Source organism: Hemicordylus capensis, chromosome 13 (genome assembly GCF_027244095.1).
Source record: "Hemicordylus capensis ecotype Gifberg chromosome 13, rHemCap1.1.pri, whole genome shotgun sequence".
Taxonomy (NCBI): domain Eukaryota; kingdom Metazoa; phylum Chordata; class Lepidosauria; order Squamata; family Cordylidae; genus Hemicordylus; species Hemicordylus capensis.
Window position 1 is genome coordinate 7,675,333 of NC_069669.1, and position 26,725 is coordinate 7,702,057.

At 48.7% G+C, this 26,725-nt stretch overlaps 1 protein-coding gene across 1 annotated transcript; it reads right to left on the reverse strand.

Moving 5' to 3' along the window:
* Window positions 1-1,394: 1,394 nt before the first annotated feature.
* ATP6V0C (ATPase H+ transporting V0 subunit c) lies at window positions 1,395-24,977 on the reverse strand. Its single transcript, XM_053276685.1, has 3 exons — window positions 24,573-24,977; window positions 6,155-6,338; window positions 1,395-2,276 (listed from the first exon to the last, which is right to left on the reverse strand). The coding sequence occupies exons 1-3, from the start codon at window positions 24,646-24,648 to the stop codon at window positions 2,072-2,074; spliced, it is 465 nt and encodes a 154-aa protein (XP_053132660.1). The 5' UTR covers window positions 24,649-24,977; the 3' UTR covers window positions 1,395-2,071.
* Window positions 24,978-26,725: the final 1,748 nt, after the last annotated feature.

The following is a 26,725-nucleotide window of genomic DNA, read 5'->3' on the forward strand; positions in this document are numbered from 1 at the left end:
GGCTGGGGATGATGGGAATTGTCTCCCCAAAAAATAAAAAGCTGGCGGGCCAAAGTTGTGCATCCTCTGCTAACTGAGCAAAGCGGCACCATTTTAAAGTGGCGATTCTCTGTATTTAGCAGTGGGGAGAGCAACTGGCCCTATCTATCCCCAGCAATGTATCCCTCCAGTGACTGTTGCTGGGGTCTATCTTATGTTACTTTCTAGACTGTGAGTCCTTTGGGGACCAGGATCTATCTTACTTATGTATTGTTTCTCTCTCTAGAGCACTGCTTTGGACTCCAAGAGTTTTAGGAACTCTATAATTACAGCTACTCAGTTCCTCTGGGCTACCACAAGCCCCTTATGGGAGCCTACAGAGCCCTCTGGGTCCCAGCTTCTGCCTCGAGCCACTGTTATAGACCATATAGTCCTCAAACATGGCAGCTGCACACACTGTAGCCACTTTTGAGAGCTCAGGACATGCTCTTAACACGACTTCCAGTGCTGCACACGTTGCACAGCTGTGTTCTAGCAGCTGCACGGCTTTCGGCCAGCAATTTGGGAATCCAGACTAATTCAGGACAAGGCTCTTCAGCATCTTTAAAGCTTTTTAGACCACTTTGGCAAGAGATCTTCAATGCGAGCATTATTTCCCAAGGTGCCAACTACTGCACAGCCCTGTGCTTTTCTCCTGTGCTAGGAGGGCCCTTTAAGAGAAACGGAGCCCTCTCAAGAGCTCTAGGAGCACAGCCCTGGGAAGGGCTACATTTTCCCAGCACCCTGTGCACTTTCCAGGATGGTGTAGAGCAGAGCTGCTCAACTTTGCCCCCACCCCACTCCCTACAGCTGTTTTTGGACTACAACTCCCATAATCCCCACCGCAGTGGCCAGTAGCCAAGGATTGTGGGAGCTGTAGGCCAACATCTGCAGGAGGGCCAAAGCTGAGCAGCCCTGGTGTAGAGCAGGGGTTCTCAACGTTGGGTCCTCAGATGCTATTGGACTTCAACTCCCATAATCCCTAACCAAAGGCCACTGGGGTTGGGGATTATGGGAGTTGAAGTCCAGTAACATCTGGGGACCCAACGTTGAGAATCCCTGAGGCTCAGGAGGCTCCATTTCCCTTAACAGAGTGCCCTCCACCAGCACTGCACAGTGAGAATGGTCATCTCCACATGGTGCTGGGCAGCTGTGCAGAGTATTCATCTTTGGCTGACGCTTGTCACAGGACTCTTAAACAATCCGCCAGGCAGCCACACTTTAGGGTTGATGGGGGCTGCCACCGGCCCCTGGGCGTTGCAATGAACACCAATAGACAACATCTTTTCTGTTTACAAGGAAGGGAGCCTAGAGGCAATCTCCCCAAGAGCCTGCACGCCAGACATTTCACACAAGACACACCCATTACAATGATGTAGTGGAGGAATTTTTATTATCTGGAAACGTATAACTGCGAAACCCAACACTGGGTGCACAACTTTGATGCCGGAGCGTACATTTTTTTTTTTGTACTACTGGGAACACAGGAGTGTCTCAGACATTTTGCTGTTATTTGTATAAACACAAAACGGTCTCACACCCCAATACCAGGACACGACAGCAATCTTGAGAATCAAGTTACATCCAAGGATTTCTCTGCACTTACAATTTAACCCCACAGTGTATTTACCTACCTATATATGAGAATATATATATAGCATGGGAAATTGAAGACTCTTGCTCCATGATGGGTGGATGGATGTATGAACATATGTCAAGTCTTATAAATTAACATCCAGTGAAGAGAAAAAAGTTACCATTCTAGTTCATATTTATACATAAAGTACTCTAATGGCAAAATGGATGGAAAGTTGCACACAAGCTTGCCTCAAGCCTTGGAAGAGGGCTTGAGGCAGCTCATCCAGTTTTTAATATTGAAGGACACACAGGACAGACGAGTCACTAACATACATTGCGCATTTACAAGAGATCAACTACCAAACTGATGACAACTGTACACATTTGTGGAGAGACCATTTTCATTCTGGAGCTTGTTTTGTTTTTTTGTTTTTCCATCAGACTCTGTGGCGATTATTTTTCCCCTCTTTTTTTTTTACTTTGTGGAAAGGATAAGGGCAACAATGAGGCCATAGAGACCCAAGACTTCAGCAAAGATCAAGATCAGGATCATGCCCACAAATAACCTAGGCTGCTGTGCTGTCCCCCGAACGCCTGCATCGCCCACAATGCCGATGGCAAAGCCAGCAGCCAGACCGCTGAGGCCGACACTCAGACCAGCACCCAGCTGAAGGAAGCTCCTGCAGGGGGAGGACAAGACAGACAAAAGTTTAGTGACAATATTCACACACCGGCAAGGGCCCTGCTTCAAGACTAGCCACGAGGACCTGCCAGTTCCTCATGGAGACCACGACGTGGGTGCTTGGAAGAGCACCCCAGTCAAACCAGCATGCCTGTGTTGCGATCAGTCTTTCCAGTGTAAAGTAAACTCGTACAAGAGCTTTACTAGACAGTTCCAGGAGACCATACACAGCAGAACTCAAGTGTGGACCTGCCCTGTGAATCTGCAAATCCACCTTGCATATTTGCGGGGAAATGGGTCCTCTCTGTACACAGGCATGCCAAGGATTCATTTTGTTTACAGGAACCTAGGCTGATGGCTTTCACTAGCCAAGGAGAAGGTAGCCCCTCACCTGCCTGCCTGTAGAGCAGGGATTCTCAACGTTGGGTCCCCAGATGTTATTGGACTTCAACTCCCATAATCCCCAACCAAAGGCCGCTGGGGCTGGGGATGATGGGAGTTGAAGTCCAATAACATCTGGGGACCCAACGTTGAGAATCCCTGCTCTAGAGCAGGCCTGCTCAACTTCGGCCCTCCTGCAGATGTAGGCTTATAATTCCCATAATCCCTGGCGACTGGCCACTGTAGCTGGGGATTATGGGAGGTGTAGTCCAAAAATAGCTGGCGTGTGTGTGTTAAAGTTGAGCAGGCCTGCCTCTAGAGAGATTGCTCAGTAGTAGCTCCTGTGTCATAGCCTTGTAGCTCACGGTCTCCAGTTAAGCTCAGCTTTAAACTTTGCGCTAGAAGAGTCCATACTGCCCTACACAGACAACCGACTGGGACAACCGACTGCCCCACAAGGCTATCCTGCCAAGAGCTCCGATGGAAAGGATGCACGCCATGGTAAGCAAGGCATCTGAAAAACTGTTTACCAACTCCGACAAGGAAGTTCTCCATTCATGGCTGTCCTTGAACACTTCCCTATCTTTTGATCAGTTTTTTTTAACTTAGACTGTTCCGCAGCCATCAGTTCTCATATCCTACTCTTTTAGAGCACCATCTTCCCCTCTCTGGGGATGCAAGCACATTTCCACTGGAATCTGTTTAATCCAACAGCTAAACGGATGAACTAGGATGCCAGGAGCCACAACTGGAGAGTGTGAGGCTGGAAGGAGACGGAAGAGACAAGTCGGGTTCTCTCCCACAGCTACTGGAGAACTGGGAGAAGGCACCAGGCAGCAAACCACCAGGTAGTCCCAGAGTGGAATGGGAAGGCTTTTAGGACCCTGTGGAAAATATGCAGGGCCAGCCTGTGCAGTGTCTCCAGGACAGCCCTATGGCACTGGGAGCATTTCTAGGCCAACCACCTGCCTGCAGCAGATGCCGGGGAAGTCCTGGAGGCCAGTGCCCACTCTGGCAGGCCCCCAGCCTTGAGGCGGCAGGTGGCGTCTGCCACCCATTTCTTTATTGATCGTATTTTTATACCGCCTGATATGTACACCTCTAGGCCGTGTACAAAATTTAAAAATCGGTACAGATTAAAACACAACACAATTAAAACAGTAGCATAAAAACGAAAATAAAAACAGTAACAAAACAATTATTAAAACAAATTACTACAATTAATTATAATTAAAAGCCTGAGAGAACAGGCAAGTCTTGAGGGTCTTCCTGAAAACAAACCAAGAAGGAGATGCTCTTATTTCAGCAGGGAGCTGATTCCAAAGCCCCGGGGCAGCCACAGAGAAAGCCCGGTCCCGGGTGGCCACCAAACGAGCCGGTGGCAACCGTAACCGGACCTCTCCAGAAGGTCTCCAGTACTCTTTGAGGGAGAGAGAAAGGTCTCTGCTATGAACTAGAGTGAGGCCCTTATCTTGCTAGGCTCACAAGTAGTCTCCCATCCAAATGCAAACCCCCGCTTAGCAGAAGGGACAATTCAACCTTATTAAAGGGTTAGCAAGATGCAGTATTGTCAAAGTAATGGTTAGCCACTTGCTATTTTTACACCCTGACCCCGTCTACTACTCTCTAGCAGAGACAAGAACTGCAGCCGCTAATGCAGTCGTGGCTGGCTATTGCCTTACAGGGCAAAAACACGGCCAGCAGAAGTCACCGGCTAGTTAGAACATCTCATGAAAGTTTAACGCATCTTGAGTTTCAGGCCCTTTCAGGCACACAAGGACAGTACCTGTGCTGGCTGAAGTCTAGTATAGCGAGAAGATAGGTTTACAGACATGCTTCAAATTAACTCTTGCTAAATAATTCAGGGCTGCAGCTTGGCAGTGCATGCCCGCCGGCGTGTACATATTTGGGCACTTTGCCTTAACTGGGGGCTCAGCGCAGAGCTTGGCAGAAGAGACTGGCCAGCTAGGATGCTCGGCAGATGGGTTCAGCACCCCAGGAAGCACCTTGGACTTCGTGGGCACAGCCCTGAGGCTGCTGTGGCTGGACTACAAGCCACTTGTGAACATTTGGGGAGAGACATGCAGGAAGCGGCCCTCTGCCCAGTTCAGCCATCGGTCCATCTAACTCCGCATATCCTCCACACCAGGCCTGCACAGCGTGGGCCCTCCAGCTACTGGGACTACAACCCCCATCCTCCCCAACTTCTGGCCACTGGGGATGGTGGGAGTTGTAGTTGAGAAGCTGGAGGGCCAACTTGGTGCAGTCCTGGTCTAGACTGGCTGGCAGCAGTTTCTCCAAGGCTGCAGGCAGAGAACCTTCCCAGCCCTACCGGGAGATGCTGTCAGGGACGGAACCCGCGCCATCTTCTGCAGGCAAAAGGCGGTTCTTTTACTGAGCTGCTGTCCTGGCACAGTAGTTTTGCAGGATGGCATGGGGTCTGCTGTTCAGAAAAATTCAAGCCTGTTGGGCATGACCAGAACTACAGGCAGGCCAGAAGTACTTTGGGTCCCGGTCATTACTAAAAGCATTTGGCCACTGTTTGCAACAGACTGAAGTTAAAGTTGTGCCCTCGAGTCGGGGTCGACTCCTGGCGCCCACAGAGCCCTGTTGTTGTCTTTGGTAGAATACAGGAGAGGTTGACCATTGCCATCTCCCGCACAGTCTGAGATGATGCCTTTCAGCATCTTCCTGTATCGCTGTTGCCGGATGTAGGTACCAGTGGGGATTCGAACCAGCAACTTCTGGCTTGCTAATCAAGGCATTTCCACCCTTCATCTAATGGACGGAACACCTACCATAACAATATATTTTTATAAAAGTTTTGGTCTGCATTTGAGCACTGCAAGATATCCCCCTCAGGGCATGGGACTGTAGCTCAGCAGTAAAGCATCTGATTCCGTAAAGCAAAAGGTCCCAGGTTCACTCCCTGGCACCATCTCCAGGTAGGGCTGGGGGTAAAGACTCCTGGCTGCAGCCATGCAAAGCTGGCAGACAATACTAAGCTAGAGGGACCAAAGGCCTGGTTCTGTAGGAGGCAGCAACTTCCTAGGAAAGCCATGTGTAGAGACAAGTGCTGCTGCATTTATTAAGCGGCTGTCTTTTTCAAACGGCAACACCAGACAGACCTACATAGGCTTCGCCTGCATATATCAGGGCTGCTCAGCTTTGACCCTCCTGCAGATGTCGGCCTACATCTCCCACAATCCTTGGCTATTGGCCACTGGGGATTGTGGGAGTTGTAGTCCAAAGACAGCTAGAGGTCTAAAGTCGAGCAGCCCTGGCGCAGAGTGTGCTGGAGGGACAAGGGAAGTATTATGATAGAGCACTCCTCCATGGGGTTGATAGGTCAGGCTTCCAGAAGCCAAGAACCAAATTCTGCCCTAGAGGTGCATCATATGTACAGGAGGGGGTGGTGGGCATGTCAACTAGCCCTATTAGTGGAGTCCAATTCAAGTCACAGCAATAACTGCTCGCTCCAAATCCAAGACTTACTTGTATAGCGTGATCCCTGCATCGATGGCGTTGGCGATAAGGACTGCCACTACCAGGCCATAGATTGCTATAATACCTGCCATGACGACAGGGATGATGGACTTCATGATCAGCTCTGGCCTCATGACAGACATGGCTGCAATACCTGTGCCACTCTTTGCTGTGCCATATGCCGCTCCCAAGGCTGGAAAAAAAAGGAGAGAAAAGCAACTGTTAAGTCAGGTGACTTAGGCTTGATGTATCCAGTAGCAATGCTTTAGGACAAGGAAGTTCATCTCTAACCAGCAAGGTTTTTTGCATTAAGACTGAGCCCAAAATTTAAGAGTTTTGCAGAATAAGTACACACACTTATAGTAACACCATTGCGATTTCGGAGCATGCTGCTTGAGGTAGGCTGCCACCAGTTTAAGATTAATCTAAGGCCACTGGCCAGACTTATTATTACTATTATTCATTCGATTTCTATACCGGCTTTCCAAAAATGGCTCAGGGCGGTTTACACAGAGAAATAAATAAATATAAGATGGATCCCTGTCTCCAAAGGGCTCACAATCTAAAAGAAACATAAGATAGACACCAACAGTCACTAGAGGTACTGTGCTGGGGGTGGATTGGGCCAGCTTTAATCTCTGAGGTAGAACCCAGAAAATAACCCTGGTCTGTCACAGAGACCAATGAGATTCACTCCAAACTGCAAGCTTCCGAATCCATTTTGTCTAGGCAGTCCTTTTTGCACCGCGTTTTTAGTCTTGGGATAGCAGCATGGCTTCTGAACACACTGGTAGGCCCAGAAAAAAACCCTCCATTTTCTCTAGGGAAGAGTCAGGGTTGGGTATTGGATCAGAAGGCTTTGTAGGACAAGGAGGTAGGGAAGGAGCTCCAAGTATTGGTCTGGATGATAACAGAGGAGGTTACGGTGTGTGTGTGTGTGTGTGTGTGTGTTGTCAAGAGGAGGCTTTGCTGCTTGGGGAGGGTCTGAGCAGCAGTGATTTAAGCTCTCTAGCTACCAGCTCTTTGATCCAATTAGAAATATCCTCTGGAAGCTCTCCTTACCTGGAAAGAGGGTTGTGGGAGTGATGGGGTGAGAAAGGCAAGGAAGGCTACGGAATCCCTGGCAACGGGGCTGTAGCCACAATTTGTGATGGAGAGGTGGTGGGTGCTGGGCAAAACATAGCTGGTGCCCATGTTCCCCAGTCACTGTTTGGGTAGACACTGGATATGCTCCGAGAAGGGGCAGGCTGCCGTGGAGGGGTACTAGTGAAGCCAGCGCATTTGACTCAATACAGGAGAACCTCGTTATCTGTGGTTCCGCATACCCACGGGGTGTCTCCCTGACACCCTGTTTCAGTATCTGCAGATACAAAGGGGTTCAAACCCACATAACTGCAGTCACTAGAGGGCCGGAGGTGCCCACAGAGGACACTTTCGGCTGCCATTTTGTCTCTCAGAGCCCAGGAAGAGACTGGAGGCGGCATTTTGTGGCTCATTAATAAAATGACACTTCCCCCGAATTTTTCATCTTTTGAGGGGCATTTTGCCCTTTGGAGGGCATTCCCGGGCACACTGGGGACCGACAGGGTATGCCACAGTAAGTTCTGGGCCATTTTGGCACTCTGAACGTTTTCTCCCCTCCACCCTGGAACCTACCCCCACTTCCCCCATAGCACTAATGCCTCGTAGCTACGTACGCACTTCTTCAGTTCTACTGCACCCCCAGCATCCTTGCAGGGATACAAGACAGGTTTTTAAACACATTAATAAGGCTTGCTGGATCAGGCCAAAAGCCCATCTCGTCCAGCCATGCAGCCAGGAGATGAAGGCATGCCCCCTCACCTGCCCCTCTGCAACCGGTATTAGGAGGCACCCTGCCTCTGAGTCTGAACGTGGAGGTAGCCCACAGTCATCATTACTAGGACTAATAGTCGCGGTCAGACTTGTCCTTCATGATGCATGCAAGCGTGATATATAAGCATGTGAGTGTGAACTAGTTTCTCAGATGCCACATCCACACAGCTCAGGAGTCATGAGTAAAGATAGATTCTCCATTAGGCAATGCATTATGTGCCTCCTAAAATGTGGCAATATTTGTGAAATACTTAAAGTGATTGCTGAGGTTGAAAGAGCTACTTTAGGTGCTCCCAAGGGGTTAGGCATACCTTGATGGGTTCCCAGCCTCCAAACCCCTCCTTGAACAGAAGTGTTGAAAAGGTTTGCTTCTAAAAGTCAGTTTCTACAGCAGTTCGCATAGGTAGTCGCTAGCTGAAACAAGTTAAAGTTCCCTTGGGGTGTACAAAGCCATGATTCTTTGGACCTTGTGAACACATATACCACTACCACCACGAAGGGTACGTTTTCAGAGAGACCATATACAGAGGCTGGGGCCATACATGAGGGAAGAGAAAGCTTCCCAGAGGTATACAATTGGCCACTGGACTAGAGGGGGTCTTGGCCGGATCTAGAAGGGCTTGTGGAACACCTTTTGGACACAGCTGCAAGTATGTGCAGTTTAACAGGGGGTTGAAAAGTATTTCTGTTTAGGAACCAGCGGAAAGGTTGATTTAGGTTGCAGCAGGGAAATGACTGACGGGAAACACTTATATTGGGCAGTAGCAATATAGGCAGATGCTGAAAGGCAACATCTCAGACTGCGCGGGAGATGGCCATGGTCAACCCCTCCTGTATTCTACCAAAGACAACCACAGGGCTCTGTGGGCGCCAGGAGTCGAAGTTGACTTGACGGCACACTTTACCTCCACCACGGCAAGTGCAGCCGTTTTTCTGAGATGCTTGTTCTCCACTACAACACAGCTACAGTTCTAGCAAGCAATGAAGGCCATCCAAGCTGTTCCAGTCTCAAGCATGATGGGGCTTCATGTCCATCCAGCTGAGAGAGACAGGACAATGCTCTCAAGCTCTAAAGCAACACAAGGATACCAAGCACTGGCAACAAATGTTTAAGAAGCCAACATGGCAGCGAGTGATTCAAAGCAGCTTATGGCAGCTAACAGGATGTCCATGCAAATCAGTGTGCCTAAATTATCTGAGCTTTCAGTCAGACCACCAGCAACACATTTCACGGGCAGTATTCCTGTAAGTGCTGCAATCGAGTTGCGATTACCTAGACCAGGGCTGCTCAGCTTCGGCCCTCCTGCAGAGGTTGGCCTAAAGGTAAGCTGTCGAGTCTGTGTCGACTCCTGGTGACCACAGAGCCCTGTGGTTTCCTTTGGGAGAATACAGGAGGGATTTACCATTGCCTCCTCCTGCACAGTATGAGATGATGCCTTTCAGCATCTGCCTATATCACTGCTGCCCGATAGTCTGGGAAACATACCAGCGGGGATTCGAACCAGCAACCTCTTGCTTGCCAGGCAAGTCATTTCCCTGCTGTGCTATTAGGTGGCTCACTGATGCTGGCCTACAACTCCCATAATCCCTGGCTATGGGTCCCTGTGGCTGGGGATTATGGGGGTTGTAGTCCAAACACAGGTGGAGGGCTGAAGTTTGAGCAGCCTTGACCTAGACAGTGAAGGAGTCCATCTTAGATGCTGTGCTTTTATTAACCAAGTTGTTCTGTAGGGTTATTACACCACCAGGAGGAGGGTTAGAATTCAGAATGATTTCCAGTATTGAATCAGAAAGCAGCAGAAAAATCCAGACCCAACTGCCATCAGATGCAACTGTGGAGACTGGCAGCAGTACTGCCACAGAAGTCTTCGGTCAAAGTTGCATCGGGAACTCTGAAGCAAGACATCTTGTGCAAAGGCTGTTTGTCCCACAGTTCTGCAGTGAGCTCCATTAGAAGTCTACAAGGCATTTCAGAGCAAGATGGTGGCTGTTTACCATTATCATGCTAGGAACCCTACAGGAAGCAGCCTGGGACAGAGCTACTAATGTGGAAGAGAAGGCAGTATATATTTAGAAAGCAAAAAGCATAAAACAGGCAACATGTCTTTCAGCCAAGTGGCTCTGCTGCCCATTTGCAGCAAACTAGACTGCAACCACCCAAAGACACTCTTGCTTTTGTTTGCCTGTATGATGGCAGCATAGACAAAAATATTCTGTCAAGAAGGAAAACCTGAAATGGTGGCCGAGGACCAGAAGCCGGGAGCAGAAGCGCAGGATTCAGTAGCAACGAGGCGATATGTATCTTGAATGATTCTACAGTTGAGCATCAAGAATATTTGTTTTGTCATTTCTAGCCTGAAGGTTACACAACAGCCCTGCTGGATCAGACCCAAGGCCTCTCTAGTCCGGCATCCTGTTTCCTACAGTGGCCCACCAGATGCCTCTGAGAAGCCCACAGGCAAGAGGTGAGGGTATGCCCTCTCTCCTGCTGTTGCTCCCCTGCAACTAGTATTCAGAGGAATCTTGCCTCTGAGGCTGGAGGTGGACAGAGAAGGTCAAGAGCATAGAGTCCCAAGCATCCCCAAACTGCGGCCCTTCAGATGTTGCTGAACTACTTCCAGCATACCTGTTCTGATCAGGATAGTCCTCATGGGTGAGGAGCCCTGTGATTTCCCTACTGTCATGGGTGGACTACATCCTGGTTAAGGTTAGACTTACAACCAGGGTGCAGGGCCTATTAAAATTGTCTGCCTGAGAAGGCCATTTGATCCAGTAGGATTCCAAGAAGTCTTGAAGGTTAAGGCTGGTTCTGCCAGCAATTGCTGATGCTCTGGTTAATACTTGGAGTAATTAACTTAGTAGGGTCTTTGTGGTAGACCCAACTGATCCTAAGCACCCCTTTTGAAGCACCTCTTTGTTAGGCCCCTTGGTATACAGAAGAACAATGGGGGCTGAAGTGGCAAAGTAGACAGCTAGAATGCAGGTGGAGAAAGACTTGACTCGAATCTGATAGAACAGAGCACACATGAAGACTCATGCTATGACAATGTGTGTGGCAAAGACGCAGTTCTTTTCTGCCTGTATTGCATCCACAAGCTCATGTCCAGCAGAGTTGTCTAGGGTTGTGAGAGGGCTAGTACATGCCTCTCCACTGAACCAGAACGTAGAACTATGTTACCCACTGTGATTTTAACAAGTCTTTTGCAGATAAAATGTTTTGGATTGGAGCTGAACTGGATCCCATGGTTATTGCAGAATCCATTATGGAGGTGTCCAGCAACTCCCCTTGTGGTGTTAGATTGGATTGGTTTCAGTTTGTGACTCCTGAGGATGTGGACAAGCTGCTTGAAGAGGTTTGCCTTACCACCTGTTCTTGACACTTGTCCAACATGGCTTATATAACCTAGGGCCTTCTTAATATCATTAATGCCTCTCTGAGGGAGGGCAGGATGTCTCAAGGTGGCAGTTGTTGGACCACTCTTGAATAAAACTATTGGATCTCTCAGGCAGTTATAGGCCTGTTTCCAGTCTCCCACGATTCGGCAAGGTGATCAAGAGGGTGGCAGCTTCTCAACTCCAGACTTGGAGAAAGTAGAATATCTGGAACCATTTCAAACTGGTTTTTGGGCAGGGTCATTGGGTGGAGACTGCCTTAGTCAGCCTGTTGGATGATCTCCAATTAGGAACTGATGGCGAGTGTGAGTGTTGGTCCTCTTGGATCATTCAGTGGCTTGATATTATTGACCATAGTATCTTTCTGGATTGCCTGAGGGAGTTGGGAGTGGGAGGAAATGCTCTGCAGTGGTTCTGTTCCTACATCTCAGTCCCCTGCTAACTGAGCAGAGGCACCTTTTAAAAGTGGTGATTCTCTTTATTGAGCAGGGGGACAGCAACTGGCCCTATCCATCCCCAGCACAGCATCCCTCCAGTGGCTGCTGCTGGTGTCTATCTTATGTGTCTTTTTTAGACGGCAAGCCATTTGGGGACAGGCAGCCATGTTATTTATTTATATCCATTTAAACCACTTTGGGAACCTATGTTGAAAAACGGTATATAAATATTTGTCATTTAGGCAAATTCCAGACAAGTGTCACTTGGAGACTGTTGCTCTTCAGAATGTCAAGCTATTGTATGGAGTCTCACAAGGCTCAACTTTTTCTCCAAAGCTTTTTAACATCTACATGAAACTACTGGGGGAGATCAGGAGATTTGCTTCAGGCTGTGACGATGAAACCCAGATCTATTTCTCCATATCAACTTCATCAGGAAATGGCTTAACCTCCTTGCAGTCAGTAATGGATGAGGGAGAACGAACTGAAGTTGAATCCAAACAAGATGGAGGTACTTATTGTGGGAGGTCAGAACTTAGGAAATTGTTTAGATCTGCCTGTTTTGAATGGGGTTACATCCCCTCCTGAAAGAACAGGTATGTAGTCTGGGAGTACTTCTGGATTCAAACCTGTCCCTGGTATCTCAGGTTGAAGAAGTGGCCAGGACAGAAATGCTTTTGGCCGATATACCAGTTACGTCCATGCCTCGAGATAAGTGACCTTAAAACAGTCGTGCGTATGCTAGTAACATCCAGTTTTGACTGCTGTAATGCCCTCTATGTTGGAATGTCCAGAAACTTCAACTGATGCAGAATGCAGCAGCCAGGTTGGTGTCCAGGGCTATCTGAAGACACCACATTACACCTATTCCAAAAGAACTACACTGGCTGCCAATACCTTTTGGGCAAGATACAAAGTTCTACTGTATTCTACCAAAGAAAACCACAGGGTTCTGTGGGAGCCAGGAGTCAAAATCGACTTGACGACACACTTTATAGAGTTCTAGTTATTACCTATGAGTCCCTGAGCAGCTTGGGTCCAGGGTATTTAAGAAAACACCTTCTCAAAAGGCACAGCAGGGTTCACAAAGATCAAGGGAGGCTCAGTTGTGGTTACCACCAGCTCATTTGGTGGAGATGTGACACTGGGCCTTCTCTAGGGTTGCCCTAGGACTCTGGAACAAAGCCACAAACAGAAGCAGAACCTCTCCATTTCTGGCTGCTTTTACACAACATCTGTACATGCACCTATTTTATTAAGCTTTTAATTCATGTTTTAAAGCTTTATTGATGATTAAACGATTGTTTTAACTGTCCGTGTTTTAATTTGTAAGCCACGTAGAGGTTTATGGGGTAGTATATAATTGTGGAAGCCAACACAAAAGATGCATTTCTGAACGCTTGCTCAGGCTCACTTCAGCAGTTCCCTAGAGCTTCATTTATGCAGTTTTAGACATGAAGCATAAGTTGTTTTGGAGGGGAGGGTTTCCAATAACTGCAGTTTAATTATTTGTCTTGGGATAGCATGAAGTGCTTTGAGTATTTAACTCCTGTTTCCATACAGGAGTAGTTGGCAGGTAAGAATCCCCTTCAATCCTGTCAAGTTTGGTGACTGGTTCTTCATTCAAAGGCACTGCACTAAATTATCTGTAGGTAGAAGCCTCCAAGAGATGGTGGACATTGGTGCTATACAACCCTCAGGCTGCCTGCCACAATAATCTCCTAAAGCTTGTGGCCTATTGTTGGGAACAGATGTGCAGACAAGCCAAGCATAATCTCTGCTTTAAATGCAGCCCTATTGCAAGGACATTATTACGTTGTCACCCTTAAATTATTTGGATGGTAACACATCCAGAACCTAGGGAATTCTCATAAGACCAAATCTTAAGCACTTGTTCGGCTGCTTTTTGGCACAACATATTTATTTATCTATCTATCAAATTTGTACACTGCCCCAAACCTTCATCTCTGGGCGGTTAACAATAGCATAAAACAAGTTAACATGTACAAAAACTTAAAACAATTAAAAAATTTAAAAATCACCCCAAAATTAAAACCTTAAAATTTTAAAGAATTGAAAAAGATTGGGTGAAGAGGTGGGTATCCAGTTTTGGAACAGAATCCATGCATCGTTTAGGAGACTGTTTATTTTCCAGAGCCAAAGACAGAGAGCATCCCCTCTACAAACAAGATGGGGAGAAGGTACTCAGGAAGACTAAGCCAATTTTGCAGGCTATCCCTGCAAATTAACAGATACGATTTCAGAGAGGCAAGCTGTACCCTTGAACAGGCGTCCCCAAACTGCGGCCCTCCAGCTGTTGCTGAACTACAACTCCCAGCATCCCGAGCCACAATTTATTGTGGCTGGGTATGCTGGGGGTTGTAGTTTAGCAACAGCTGGAGGGCCGCAGTTTGGGGATGCCTGCCCTAGAAGAAGGGTCCCGCTATGATGACAGAAACACTGCAATACTCCAAAGACCTGTCTTCCTAGAGAAATTGATAGAGACTTCTCTGCAAGTCAAACATACAGGAGAGTCATGGGTGGAAATTTGTCTGTTCCAACTTTAATACTTTGTTTAGTCTGTTCTAGGGAACAAAATCAAGATGTAGAAGGCCTGGTAGAGATTATAAGTTCTTCTCTGAGGGAGGGCAGGATGCCTCCTTGTCTTAAGGAGGCAATCATTAGACCACTTCTGAAGAAGCCTGCCTTGGCTCCTTAAGCAACTACAGGCCTGTCTCCAACCTTCCATGGCTGGACAAAGTGATTGAGATGGTGGTGGCCTCCCTGATCCAAGTGGTCTTGGAGGAAACTGATTATCTAGACCAGGGATCCTCAACTTGGGCTCCCAGATGTTATTGGACTTCAACTCTCATAATCCCCAGCCCCAGCGGCCTTTGGTTGGGGATTATGGGAGTTGAAGTCCAAGAACATCTGGGGGCCTCAACGTTGAGGATCCCTGATCTAGACCCATTTTAAACTGGCTTTCAGGCAGGCTATGGGGAGGAGACTGCCTTGGTCGGCCTGATGGAAGATCTTCAACTGGGAATTGACAGAGTGAGTGTGACACTGTTTTTCGATCTCTTGGCGGCTTTCAATACTATTGACCATAGTATCCTTCTGGAACGTCTGAGGAGATTGGGGGTGGAAGGCAATGGTTCCGCTTCTACTTCATGGGCAGATTCCAGATGGTGTCCCTTGAAGACTATTCTTCCAAATCTGAACTTTCCTATGGTGTCACTCAGGGCTCCATATTGTCTCCAGTGTTTAATATCTGCATGAAAGCACTGGGATAGATCAGGAGACTTGGTGCGGGGTATTATCAATATGCTGATGACACCCAAATCTATTTCTCCACGTCAACATCATCAGGAGAAGGCATAACCTCCCTAAATGCCTGCCTGCAGGCAGTAATTGGCTGGATGAGGGATAATAAAACGAGGCTGAATCCAGATAAGACGGAGGTACTTATTGCGTGGGTTCAGAACTCGGGAGACTTTTGATTTACCAGTTCTGGATGGGTCACGCTCCCCTGGAAGGAATAGGTATGCAGTCGGGGGGGGGGGGGGCTTCTGGATCCGAACCTCTCCCTGGGGACCCAGGTTGAGGCAGTGGACAGAAGTGCTTTTTATCAGCTTTGGCTGATACACCAGCTGCATCCGTTTGTTGAGGTGAATGACCTCAAAACGGTGGTACATCTGCTGGTAACCTCTAGGCTGGATTACTGCAATGCACTCGATGTGGGGCTGCCTTTGTACATAGTCCGGAAACAGCAGCTGGTCCAGAATGTGGCAGCCAGGTTGGTCTCTGGGTCATCTCGGAGAGACGGTATCACCCCTGTTTTGAAAGAACTGGCTGCCGATATGTTTCCAGGCAAAATACAAGGTGCTGGTTATTACCTATAGAGCCCTAAATAGCTTAGGCTCTGGGTGTTTAAGAGAACTTCTTTGCCATAAGCCCCACCACCTGTTAAGATCACCTACAGAGGTTCGTCTGCAGTTGCCGCCAACTTGTCTGGTGGCTACTTGGGAGCAGGCCTTCTCCGTTGCTGCTCCTGGACTTTGGAATGTGCTCCCTGTTGAAATATGAGCCTCCCCATCTCAGACAACTTTTTAAAAGGCACTGAAGACACATTTATTCACCCAGGCTTTTAGTTAGATTTATAGTTTTAATATTTTGATGTTGGGTTTTAAATGATTCTAATATTAATATTTTAATGTTTATTTGATTTTAATTGTCAACCGCTCAGAGACACAAGTTTGGGGCAGTAGAGAATATGTCACATTTCAAAATACAATTAAGATTGCCACAGATTATTCAAGCCCATTTCTACTAGCTTAAAGTCCATCTGCATGCAAGTTGAAGCCTATGGTCTGTAGAAGAGGGCATGCTTTGAACATCAGAAACGTGTCCAGGCTTTAGCTTAACAGCATTCATGAAGCAACCTTACAGTAGCCATGCTGGCATTTCCTAGCATCGCAATAGGGAAGCTGCTGTACGCAGTTCACAGCTGTAATGAGTATTTTGTCATCTTGCCAATCCTGTGCCAATACCCAAGCAGCAGGTGTACAAGTATTCCTGGGAAGCCCTAGGCCATATAACAGATTACATGCCAATACTGTTATTTCCTGCTTCCTATTCCATGCCAGGCTGCAATCCTGAACATGAATACTGGAAGTATGAAGTGTCAAACTAAGCTAGCGATTACACCAGAGCTGTTTTCACTTGCTAACCTGCAGAAAGGCTGGCAGCCGGCCAGCCAGATTCCTCACTAGAACCCCAGTCCTATCGTCAGTTGGCTGATCTTGCACAGTAGGCTGCAATGCTACACATTATTTAATTACGTTTATAGGCAGCCCCATCCAAAGGCTCTGGGCAGTGCACAATAAGTTTAAAAAGACATAAAAACCCCATTAAAGACACACTGCTTAAGACAATATAAGTACAATTTTAACCATTCAAAACCGCTTAAAATACTTAAAACACAATTTAAAAGCCTTGGAAGGCCAGACCAAACAAGTTTATCTATGGTGCAGCCACATCTGAGGACTGAGTACATTTCTGGTCACCATATCTTAAGATGGACATTGCAGAACTGAAAGAGGTGCAGCCAAGATGATCTGGGGCCTTCCTTATGAGGCAAGGCTACAGCCAAGGCTTTTTAGTTTGGAAAACCAGCTACTATGGGGAGACATGGCAGAGGTTCATAAAGTTATGCATAGTGCGAAGAGTGGACAGACATTTTTCTCCCCTCACAATGCTAGAACCAGGGGTCACCCCATGAAACTGAAGGTCAGGAAATTTAGGACCAACAAGAGGAAGTACTTTTTCACACAGCACATAATTAGTCTTAAGGATTTCTTTGCGATGGGATGTGGTGATGGCCACCAGCTTGGATGGCTTGAAACGGGGCTTAGACAAATTCATGGAGGACAGGTCTATCAATGGCTACTAGTCTGGTGACTGTGGGCCACCTCCAGCCTCAGAGGGAAGATGCCTCAATGCCAGTTGGAGGGGAGCAAGAGCAGGAGAGAAGGTATGCCCTCCCCTCTTGCCTGTGGGTTTCTCAGAGGCATCTGGTGGGCCACTGTGTGAAACAGGATGCTGGACTAGATGGGCCTCCTTGGGCCTGAACCAGGAGGGCAGTTCTTATGACAGAGGAAACTGGCTTTGCCACAGATTCAGCGTTCAGTCACTCATCCGGGTTCTCAGAGGCAGTTCTTGCCACAGGAAACAAGCGTGTACCCTTCACAGAAGTTGGTTCCCTTTAGGCACAAGTGACCACCCCAGTCCTGGCACACCCATGAGTTGTGCGTCATCCACCCAGCACACTGCAAGAGGCTATACAACGTCCTCCAGGAAGCTAGCCAACAAGTCCTGTTGCCCAACCTGTTCTTTGGCAAAGTGTCTTGCTTGCCTAGCTCCACACCCCACTGGCCCCCGAAGGTGGTTGAGGGAGCATGAGCAGCAAATTTTTCAGATGTACCCACGGCAGGCCTGTGCTTCCCCAGAACGCAGCTTCAACTCAACAGCTCCTCTTGCATTTGGAAACCACTATGCCCCTCCTGCAGATGCTGGACTACAACTCTTATCCCCAACTACTAGCCATTGTGGCCAGTGGGAGCTGAATGCCAAACACAGCTGGAATGGAAGTCTTTCCTGTAGGGACTGCAGTGCTCCCTCAGGAGACCCCTGCAGCTTTTTCTTTTCTTTGACCACCACTTCCCACATAAGGACAAGCACTCAGTCACAGTCTCTTGCCCGGGAGACATGAAAACCCAATTAAATCTAGGTCAATGTCTGTAACCACTCCACACCAGCAAGGGGGCAACATTATGAGTGAACCAGTGTTCCCTCTAAGGCATGTGCATGCACACATTTTTTAATGTCCGCTCAGTTAATTTCAGATCCCGCGCAGGTTTAATCTGGAAGACCACACTGTCTTGATACTGCCGTCCAGAACAAAACTCATTCCACACACAGACAAAAACAATTAGAGAGAACACTGGAGGGGACCATTCAAGGCTCCTTCCAAAGGCAGACTACCACTTCCAAGCAGTGATGAACACTTAAGGCAATGTTGAGACATGACAGACTTGTTTACTGCATGGCTGTAACAGCCTACTTGAGTTGATAGAACCCAGGCTTATATCTGGCAGGGTCAGTAGCAAACCCTAGCTCATTTTGAGAAGCTAATAAGTAGGCCTCATAGCGACAGGAACACTCAGCTTTCCCAAGGCAGTTTGTGCTTCGACATGAAGGCATTTTGCTGGGCATCAGGTAGCCTACAACACAAGGTGTGAGCCACTTCTGTTCTTCAAGGATCCAGGAGAGTTAAGCCTCACTTGGGATCCAACACAAGACTCAGATACAGCTGCATGGCCACTTGCCACATCTATTTGCTTCTAGACTCGAGGATTATTTTCAAGTGTTAATCCACAGTTGCTCTGGCCAAGTTTAGCAGGGCAGGCAGAGGGGATCCATTGCAACTTAAAAGAGTTATGTTCTGATCACCTGGTTCTGGAAATGGCATACAATCAAGCTCGCCTTTCCAGAAACATGGGGTGGAATTCTGGCCAATATATTCTCTCAGGTTCTGCTTGTTTTAGAGAGCAGCAGGCTATCCAGTGAGCCATGTCTGGAGGACAGATGCACTCCTAGTCAGGCTATTCCAATTCACACCAATCTGAAACCAAGTATATACTTTGAAGACTTGGAGACTCAGCAAGGTTCAGAATGCCACAGCTACTCAGGCACCTTTAGTAATGAGATTCATGCGCAAATGTCTGCCAAGAGCCACCACCTCATTTAAGTGTCCGAGGCATCTGAGCTATCTATTCACAATTCCCATATAAATGGATCTCAATTCTCCTTATAATTGGATCAGTATGCCATTTCAAGCACCAAGAAGAGTGCAAGTAGGAAGCTAGACCAACACAGGATCGCCAAATGGTATTCATTCCCTAACCTTCAAAATACTAGACACTCCATTTCTTTCTGGCAAATGCAACATCCTGACCAGCCTGTAATAACTGAATAAAATTTGTTTTTAGTTCTTTTCTTTCTACAAACCTCTGAGTTGGTTTTTAACTCAGGGGGGAAAGGGGGAGGGATTTCTTGGATGCAAACATGTCCTCAAATGGTCAGAAGCTATCAGTTTTCTCAGATTTTTGTACTTGTCCAAGAGCAAAATTGAGAGATTTCGCTGGGATTATCCCACCCCAAGCCCAGAGAGTTTCTGTAGACAAAAGGGGGGGTGGCGGCGGCAGCATTTTGAATCTACTAGTAATACAGAAAGGTTTTAGGAGAAGCCTAGCAAGGCAGCTCAGCAGGGATGATTCAGCATTTCTTTCCCTCATGTGAGCTTGCTCTGAGACAAAGGCTGTAATTTGTTACATAGAAAGTTGAGATAATCCCATCACTCATAGACACCTGACTGTCAGCCATGTATCTTACCAAACAGATGTAGGGAAAACCCAGGAGGTCGCTCCTTGTGGTTAGAGGGCAGTCACTGCATAAGCACTGCTAAATGCAGCTTGAAGGTCATAGTGGCCCTTTGCTCTAGAGGCAGGAACTGGCCATCACAAGGTTAGCCAAGCCATGACCAGAATGAGTTCTACAAACAGTTTACTATCATCAGAAGTTGTTGTACAGGACCAAGACACGGCTGTTTATACAACAAAGTTTCTGTAGCAAGCTAGTGAACACCAAGCAAGGCCTGAACTTGTTGATAGTAAACAGGTTTTGCATCGTTCACAAGGAAATGGTGTGCAACTTAAGATGTGCCAGGAAGCACTCAAGCTTACTCACACTAAGTCTTTAATCTCAAGACACTGTAGATCAAGGGTCTGGGTTGGCTGACTTGACGGGTCAGCTTTTTACTCTCCGTGGATTAACATTCAGATGTGTCTCAGCTCCTGTGGTGAAGTGCCACTTTGGGTGCTACATAATGCCTGGGTGTGTTAACAGAACATCCTTCAAGATCTAGTGTCGTCCAGCATGGGCTTAGTCACTAGAAGTTACTGAAGGGGGCATGCACACTGAACTGGAATCTCCACCAATGCACTTTTTTGTATGTGTACATACCCGTGGCTCTTCACCTTGAGTTGCAGCAGGCCAAAACTGCCAGGCGCTTGACGCTGTTCAGCCAGCAACCTGCTCCGATCTAGTATAACAAGGCTATCAAAGCAAGCAGTGATCCCTTTCCAACAGGTCTACTCTGAGAAGGCAGCAATGCTCACTTTTGTACACTGCATGGAGACTGCAGTAGAAAGCCATCTTCCCGAAACTCTGCCATTACCAGGCTTATCAATGCATCCTGTTTCCCCTTAAAATATGACTGTTCAAGTCTTGTATTGGCTCAACAAAAGAGAGCAATAGGCCATCATAGAAAGGGACCAGTCACACCTTTTTCTGGAGTAGACCAAGGGCATTTGCATGTAATTGCATGGTATAGAGAGAAAAGCACCAGTACAGAATGGAGGCATTTGCTGAGCTGGTCTTTAGTTCTAGCACCAGCATGACTCGGGACCAGTGCTTCCTCCAAGTCATGTGCATGCTCATCCTTTTTATTTTTTAAAAATATTTGGGATTTTAGATCCCACTTGGGTTTAATCAGGAAGATCCCACTCTGAATGCATGTGCACGCACACACACTGCCTTGATACTGCCGCCAAACACAAAACGCATTCTGCACACAGATGGAAAAAAAGAGGGAGCATATTGCTTGGGACACGCACTCACTCTAATGTCAGTATCCCCCACAATAAGAACCTACAACACAATGCCATCTTATTGTAGCAGCCCCCCAAGTCCAAGCTCTCATTTTACTCTGTTCAAAACAACTCATCCAGTAGTAAGTCACATTAAGAAGCCAGCAAAAAGCTAGTCAAGTCAAGGCATAAGTAGACTTCTGTTCTTGATTTGGGAGTTTATAACTTTGTCCTGCCATGTTCCCTTTTGGCCACATGGAAGTATGCTTTCATCTTTTACTGAATATGCACGGACCTCTGGAAAAGTCTCCCAGCTGAAGTTGGTTTAGATACAGCATTTTTATTTATTGTTTGATTTATATAGTGCCTTTCAGAAAGCTTATGGCAGTATTGGTACCTTAAGGCATGCAAGACAAATGACAACAATTTTGATAAAGCAACTTATCACAAGCTATAATGATCCAAGTCAGTGTTTCTTAACCTTGGGCCCTCAGATGTTTTTTGGACTACAACTCCCATCATCCTCAGCCACAAAGGCCATGTCTGGGGGATGATGGGAGCTGTAGACCAACAACATCTGGGGGCCCAAGAAACCCTGATCTAAGTGGTCACAGTACAGCTAATATCCGTCTAATAGCCCAATGAGCTTCATATGCAAGAGTTATATTTCAGCTGTTGCTCAAGCTAAACTTCATCCTAATTACAGCCTAAATAATAAAAGAATATTTTATAGCCAGATTATAGACCTGCTGATGCACAGGTCCAGTTTGTACTTTACAGTTAACGCCCAACATGAAGTTAAAAAAAAAAAAATCCAATTAGTTTCAGGAAGTAGCAATAAACACATTTTAAGATGGCACTACAGCTGCAATAGAAGTGATTTTGATGATCCATTTCTCATTTTAATAGCCAAGTGCAAATTCAGTATTTTCCTGCATTTTGCAGTTGATGACAATACTGTGGAGTTCCTCCGCCAAGTTTTACAGGTACTGTGTGATCCAACAAGACTATGTTCCTTGGAAGAGTTCTGTTTAATCGACAGTTGTGAACTGTGCAACAACTGCAAAGTTATGTTTCAGAGTACAGAGGTCAACAAACGGGTTTGCGTGTAAACATGGACTTGCGGAGCAGTTCCAGACACACACATTTTGGTAAGAATGGTTGTGATCGAGAGACTCTCAGCTGCTTAAGGCTCTTATTACGCAAAGCAGCAAGAGCTCAAGTGTACAGCAATGTGCATTCCCACGGTAACCTAAAAATTCTCTGTACACTGCTCAAGATGATTCCGGACTAGCTTTTGCAGGACAATTTGCATTTCACAAGCCTGCTCTCCTTAACAGAATGCTGCACCAGCTCGACAAGCTGGCGTTTGGCTGATAAGCTCACACAGAGAAGCCAGGAGGCCGTTTTGTCTTCAGCAGAGTCCTTTCTTTCACCTGCAAGGAGCTCCTCCTGGGTATCGGCCACACAACCACTCCATTCCAGAGCCATCCCAGGGCCTTATTAGGCCTTGGCAGGCAGGCCCAGTGGCATATTACCGCCATGCAAGGCAAAGACTGCTTTCGCTGCTACCAGCAGACAGAGGACGTTCAAGATTGCCAGTTTTATACAGCCCTCTTCTACAAGAAAAAGCTCGATGGAAGTGCATTCTCTAGCTAGAAGATATTGCAGGCTCTCTGGCAGATTACACGGCATCACCAGTGCAAATTCAGCACTCCCAGGACCGGCATGCAGAGAAGCAGTGGAGGCCTGGCAGAGACTCCCCCCCACCCCACAGCAGTCACGTGGCCAGCCAGGGGCGCCTCCACCAGCTGACTCTCCCAATGACGTCACCCTCGCTGTCCCTTTGCGCTTCTCCTTTCCAAAGGCTTCCAAGTGGCAGCAGCATCCTCCCCTTCTCCATCCTCCCCCCCCCCCGCTTTGCCAATACCCCGGATGAAGCAGATGGGAAAAGCAGGGCGGCAGAAGGCGGAGAGAGCCGAAAAGCTTCGGGAAGCAAACCCAGGAGGAAGAGGAGGAGGGGTATCGAGAGGCTGCAGCAATGGGTGACGGCAGTGACAGGCGGAGCGTGTCCGGCTCCAGCTGGGCTGGGATTTCGCCCCCGCAGTGTCCTGCTCTCTCCTCACCCGGGCAAGAGCAATCCGCCTTGCAGCCTGCAGGAGGAAGGAAGGGCAGCGGCAGGCCACCCCAGCCCAGCCCTCTGAAGGGCAGCACAGCCCTCGAACTGGGGCGGAGAAGCACCTGCATTTCCTTGCCGGGAGGAGGAAGCAGACCAAGCCGATTGCAGCATGCTTGAGGAATGGTGCCCTCCCCCCCGCCGCCCAACACCTGTGAATTTAGAAAACCCGACTCTTAAGTTGACCAGACTCTTGCAAATAAAGAGAAAGCACTGCTGATTATGATGATGATGATGATGATGATGATGATAACACACAGGCATAGAGAAGAGAAAGGAGCCAAGCCCGATCCTTTGCTCTCTTCCCAGGGCCTTCGGCCAAGCTCCCCATCCCGAGCCTCGAGAAAAGCTCTGGGCAAGGACAAGCCCAAGAGGAAAGAATAGGGCAGGCAGGCAGAGGCAGCCAGCCTGCTAGGAGGAGAGAAAGGGAAGCCAGAGTGGTCTGTTGGACCCGACACCTCTCCCCACCCCCTTCACAGTTCCCCAAAGCCCACACCTTCCCAGCCTGCTGACAAGTGCAAAAAAGGGCAGGGAAGATGGATCCTTGGGAATTGCACAATGAAGGAAACCGGGTGAAGAAAAAGGACAGAATGGAGCCTCCCCTCCAACAAGGGCCGGAAGACAGGAGGCCGGCTGCCAAGGGCGGCATCCGAGAGCCGGGGAGCCTCAGGGTCAGCGGGGGCCGAGCAGCCCCCTCCCCACAGGGCGTGCCACGGGGGCTTGGAGCCCCCCTCGCCGCAGAGCCCAGCTCCTTCCCTTCCCTCCCAGCAGGATTACACCGCAGCAGCCCTGGTTACGCAAGGCCGCAGCAAGGGCTGCCAACCCTCCAGGTCGCCAGGCAGCTCTTGAAAGCAAGCCTGGGGGGGGGGGTATTTTTCGAGAATGCTTTGACCAAAGCTGCCCAGATAGCTGCAGTCAGTGGGCCACCCCAGTAAGGCAGAGAAATCTCCGGGCATAGCTAGTCAGTGGGCCACTCCAGGGCACCAGAGCCATCCCAATAAGGAAGACAGCAGACCCTCCCAGGCACAGCTGCAGTCAGTTGGCCACCCCAGCCAGGGAAGGCAGCAGACCCCCCCCCAGGCACAGCTGCAGTCAGTTGGCCACCCCAGCCAGGGAAGAGAAATATCCAGGCACGGATAGTCAGTGGGCCACTCCAGGCACCAGAGCCACCCCAGCCACGGAGACAGCAGACCCCCAGGCACAGCTGCAGTCAGTTGGCCACCCCAATAAGGAAGGCAGCAGACTCCCCCCACCCTCGGGCACAGCCGCAGTCAGTTGGCCACCAGCGCCTACCCCGACCACGCGGATCGAGGAGGGCCAGCAGCAGCAGCAGCAGCAGCAGCGCCCCACGGACTCACCGCTGAAGACCATGGCAGCCGAGGCGCCCATGACGGCGAAGAAGGCGGAGTACTCCGGAGGCTGATCACTCGACATGGCTGAGCCGAGCTGCGGGGGGAGGAGGAGGAGGAGGAGGGCGGCGGCGACGCTGGGAGAAGGACGGGCGGCGGCGGCGGCGGCACCACTTTATTCCTCGGCCGCCGCTTCTGCTCCTTCGACTCCTTTCCTCCCTGAACGAGCCTCGGGGGAAGAGGCAGGCGGCTTCGGCTGCAAGATGGCGAGGCGGGGGCGGCCTTTTCGCGGGGGTGGCGGGCCGGCAACCGGGCGGGCTCCTTCCTCCTCTTTGGGCGGCTGCTGCTCCGCCACTGCGCTGGCGACGCGCTCTAAATACCCAGCCACCGCAGGACAAAATGGCGGCGGCCCCGGGGGTCACGTGGCCCCCGAGCTCGGGCCCGCCCCTTCCCCGCCTTTGCCTCCGCCCCCATCCTCCATGCTTTTGGAATGTGCCATGCTCAAAGCGAGGGGGGGGGAGGAGGAGCAGGGCAGCGGCCGCAGCTGCGGCCTTTAGGCCACCAGAACACCCAGCGCCTGCTCTTCTTCTCTGGTCTTGCTCGTTTGGACTCATGGGAGTGGTTTTTTTTCTCCTTCTCTTTCCTCCGCACCTGCAAACTGACGCTCGGATGGCCTGTTCGCTCCCCCCACGGGGCTCGGGTAGTTCGGTCCCCTCCAGGCGGCTCCGTCGCTCTCTCGGCGAGGGGTCGGGCGTGTTTTGCCTCAGGTGAGCGTGATTCAGCGTTCATTAGCATAAGGGGCGTGGCCTGCAGGAGAGGCCCAGCCCCCTTAGATCGGCCATGGTGGGCCTACCTTGTCACCTGAAAGAGGGTCACAGGTGGTAGGTATCAAACAGGACTTGTCCCCTTAGCTAAGCAGGGTCTGCCCTGGTTGGATGTGAATGGGAGACTAGAAGTGTGAGCCCTGTAAGATGTCCCCCTTAGGGGATGAGCATCTAGGTAATAGCTTCCAAGTTCCCTCCCTGGCAGCATCTCCAAGATAGGGCTGAGAGGGACTCCTACCTGCAACCTTGGAGAAGCTGCTGCCAGTCTGTGAAGACAACACTGAGCTAGATGGACCAATAGTCTGACTCTGTATATGTCAGCTTCCTATGTTCCTGTGTGTGTTTTGTAGCCCAGAACTTCAGAGAATCCTGTGCACCATAAAACATGCAATGAAATGCACGCACAGCCTAAGTGGCATGAAGATGGGATTGCCAACTCTGATAGAAGCTATTCCTGGAATTTACCCCCTCTGTTTCCCCCACAATATCAAGCAGTTATTTCAATAGTCTCCTGGAGATTGCTATTAATTCTTGGAAAACCCAGATCAGTCCTTGGAGAGCTGGCAATCCTATGTGAAATACTATATCATGTGATTGATTGATTAAGTGCTGTCAAGTTGGTGTTGACTCTTCGCAACCACATAGATAGATTCTCTCCAGGACGCTCTGCCTTCAAATTGGCCTTGAAAGTCTCTCAGTGGTGCCTTCATTGCTGTCGTCATCGAGTCCATCCACCTTGCTGCTGGTTGTCCTCTTCTCTTTCCTTCTACTTTCCCCAGCATTATGGACTTCTCAAGGGAGCTGGGTCTCTTTGCGTAATGTGGCCAAAGTATGATAGTTTGAGCCTGGTCATTGAGGCTTTGAGTGAAAATTCTGGATTGATTTGTTCTATGATCCATTCATTTGTTTTCCTGGCTGTCCATGGTATCTTCAAAAGTCTTCTCCAGCACCAAAGTTCAAAAGCATCAATGCTTTTTCTATCTTGCTTCTTCAAAGTCCAGCTTTCGCATCCATAGAGTGTTACGGGGAAAACCATGGTCCGAACGATTCTCATCTTTGTAGGTGTAGACAGCATCTAAATATCCTTTCCAAGGCCTTCATTGCAACCCTACCAAATGCTAGTCTAAGGCATGTTTCTGGACTGTTGGATCCTTGACTGTTGATGATTGATCCTAAAGGGCAGAAGCTATCCACCACTTCATTGTCTTCATTGTCAGTTCTGAGGCTGGTTGCTGTACCAGTTGTCATTAGTTTAGTCTTCTTGACATTTAGTTGTAGTCCTGTTTTTTCACTGTGCTCCTTGACTTTCATTACTAGAGCTTGCAGATCATCTGCATT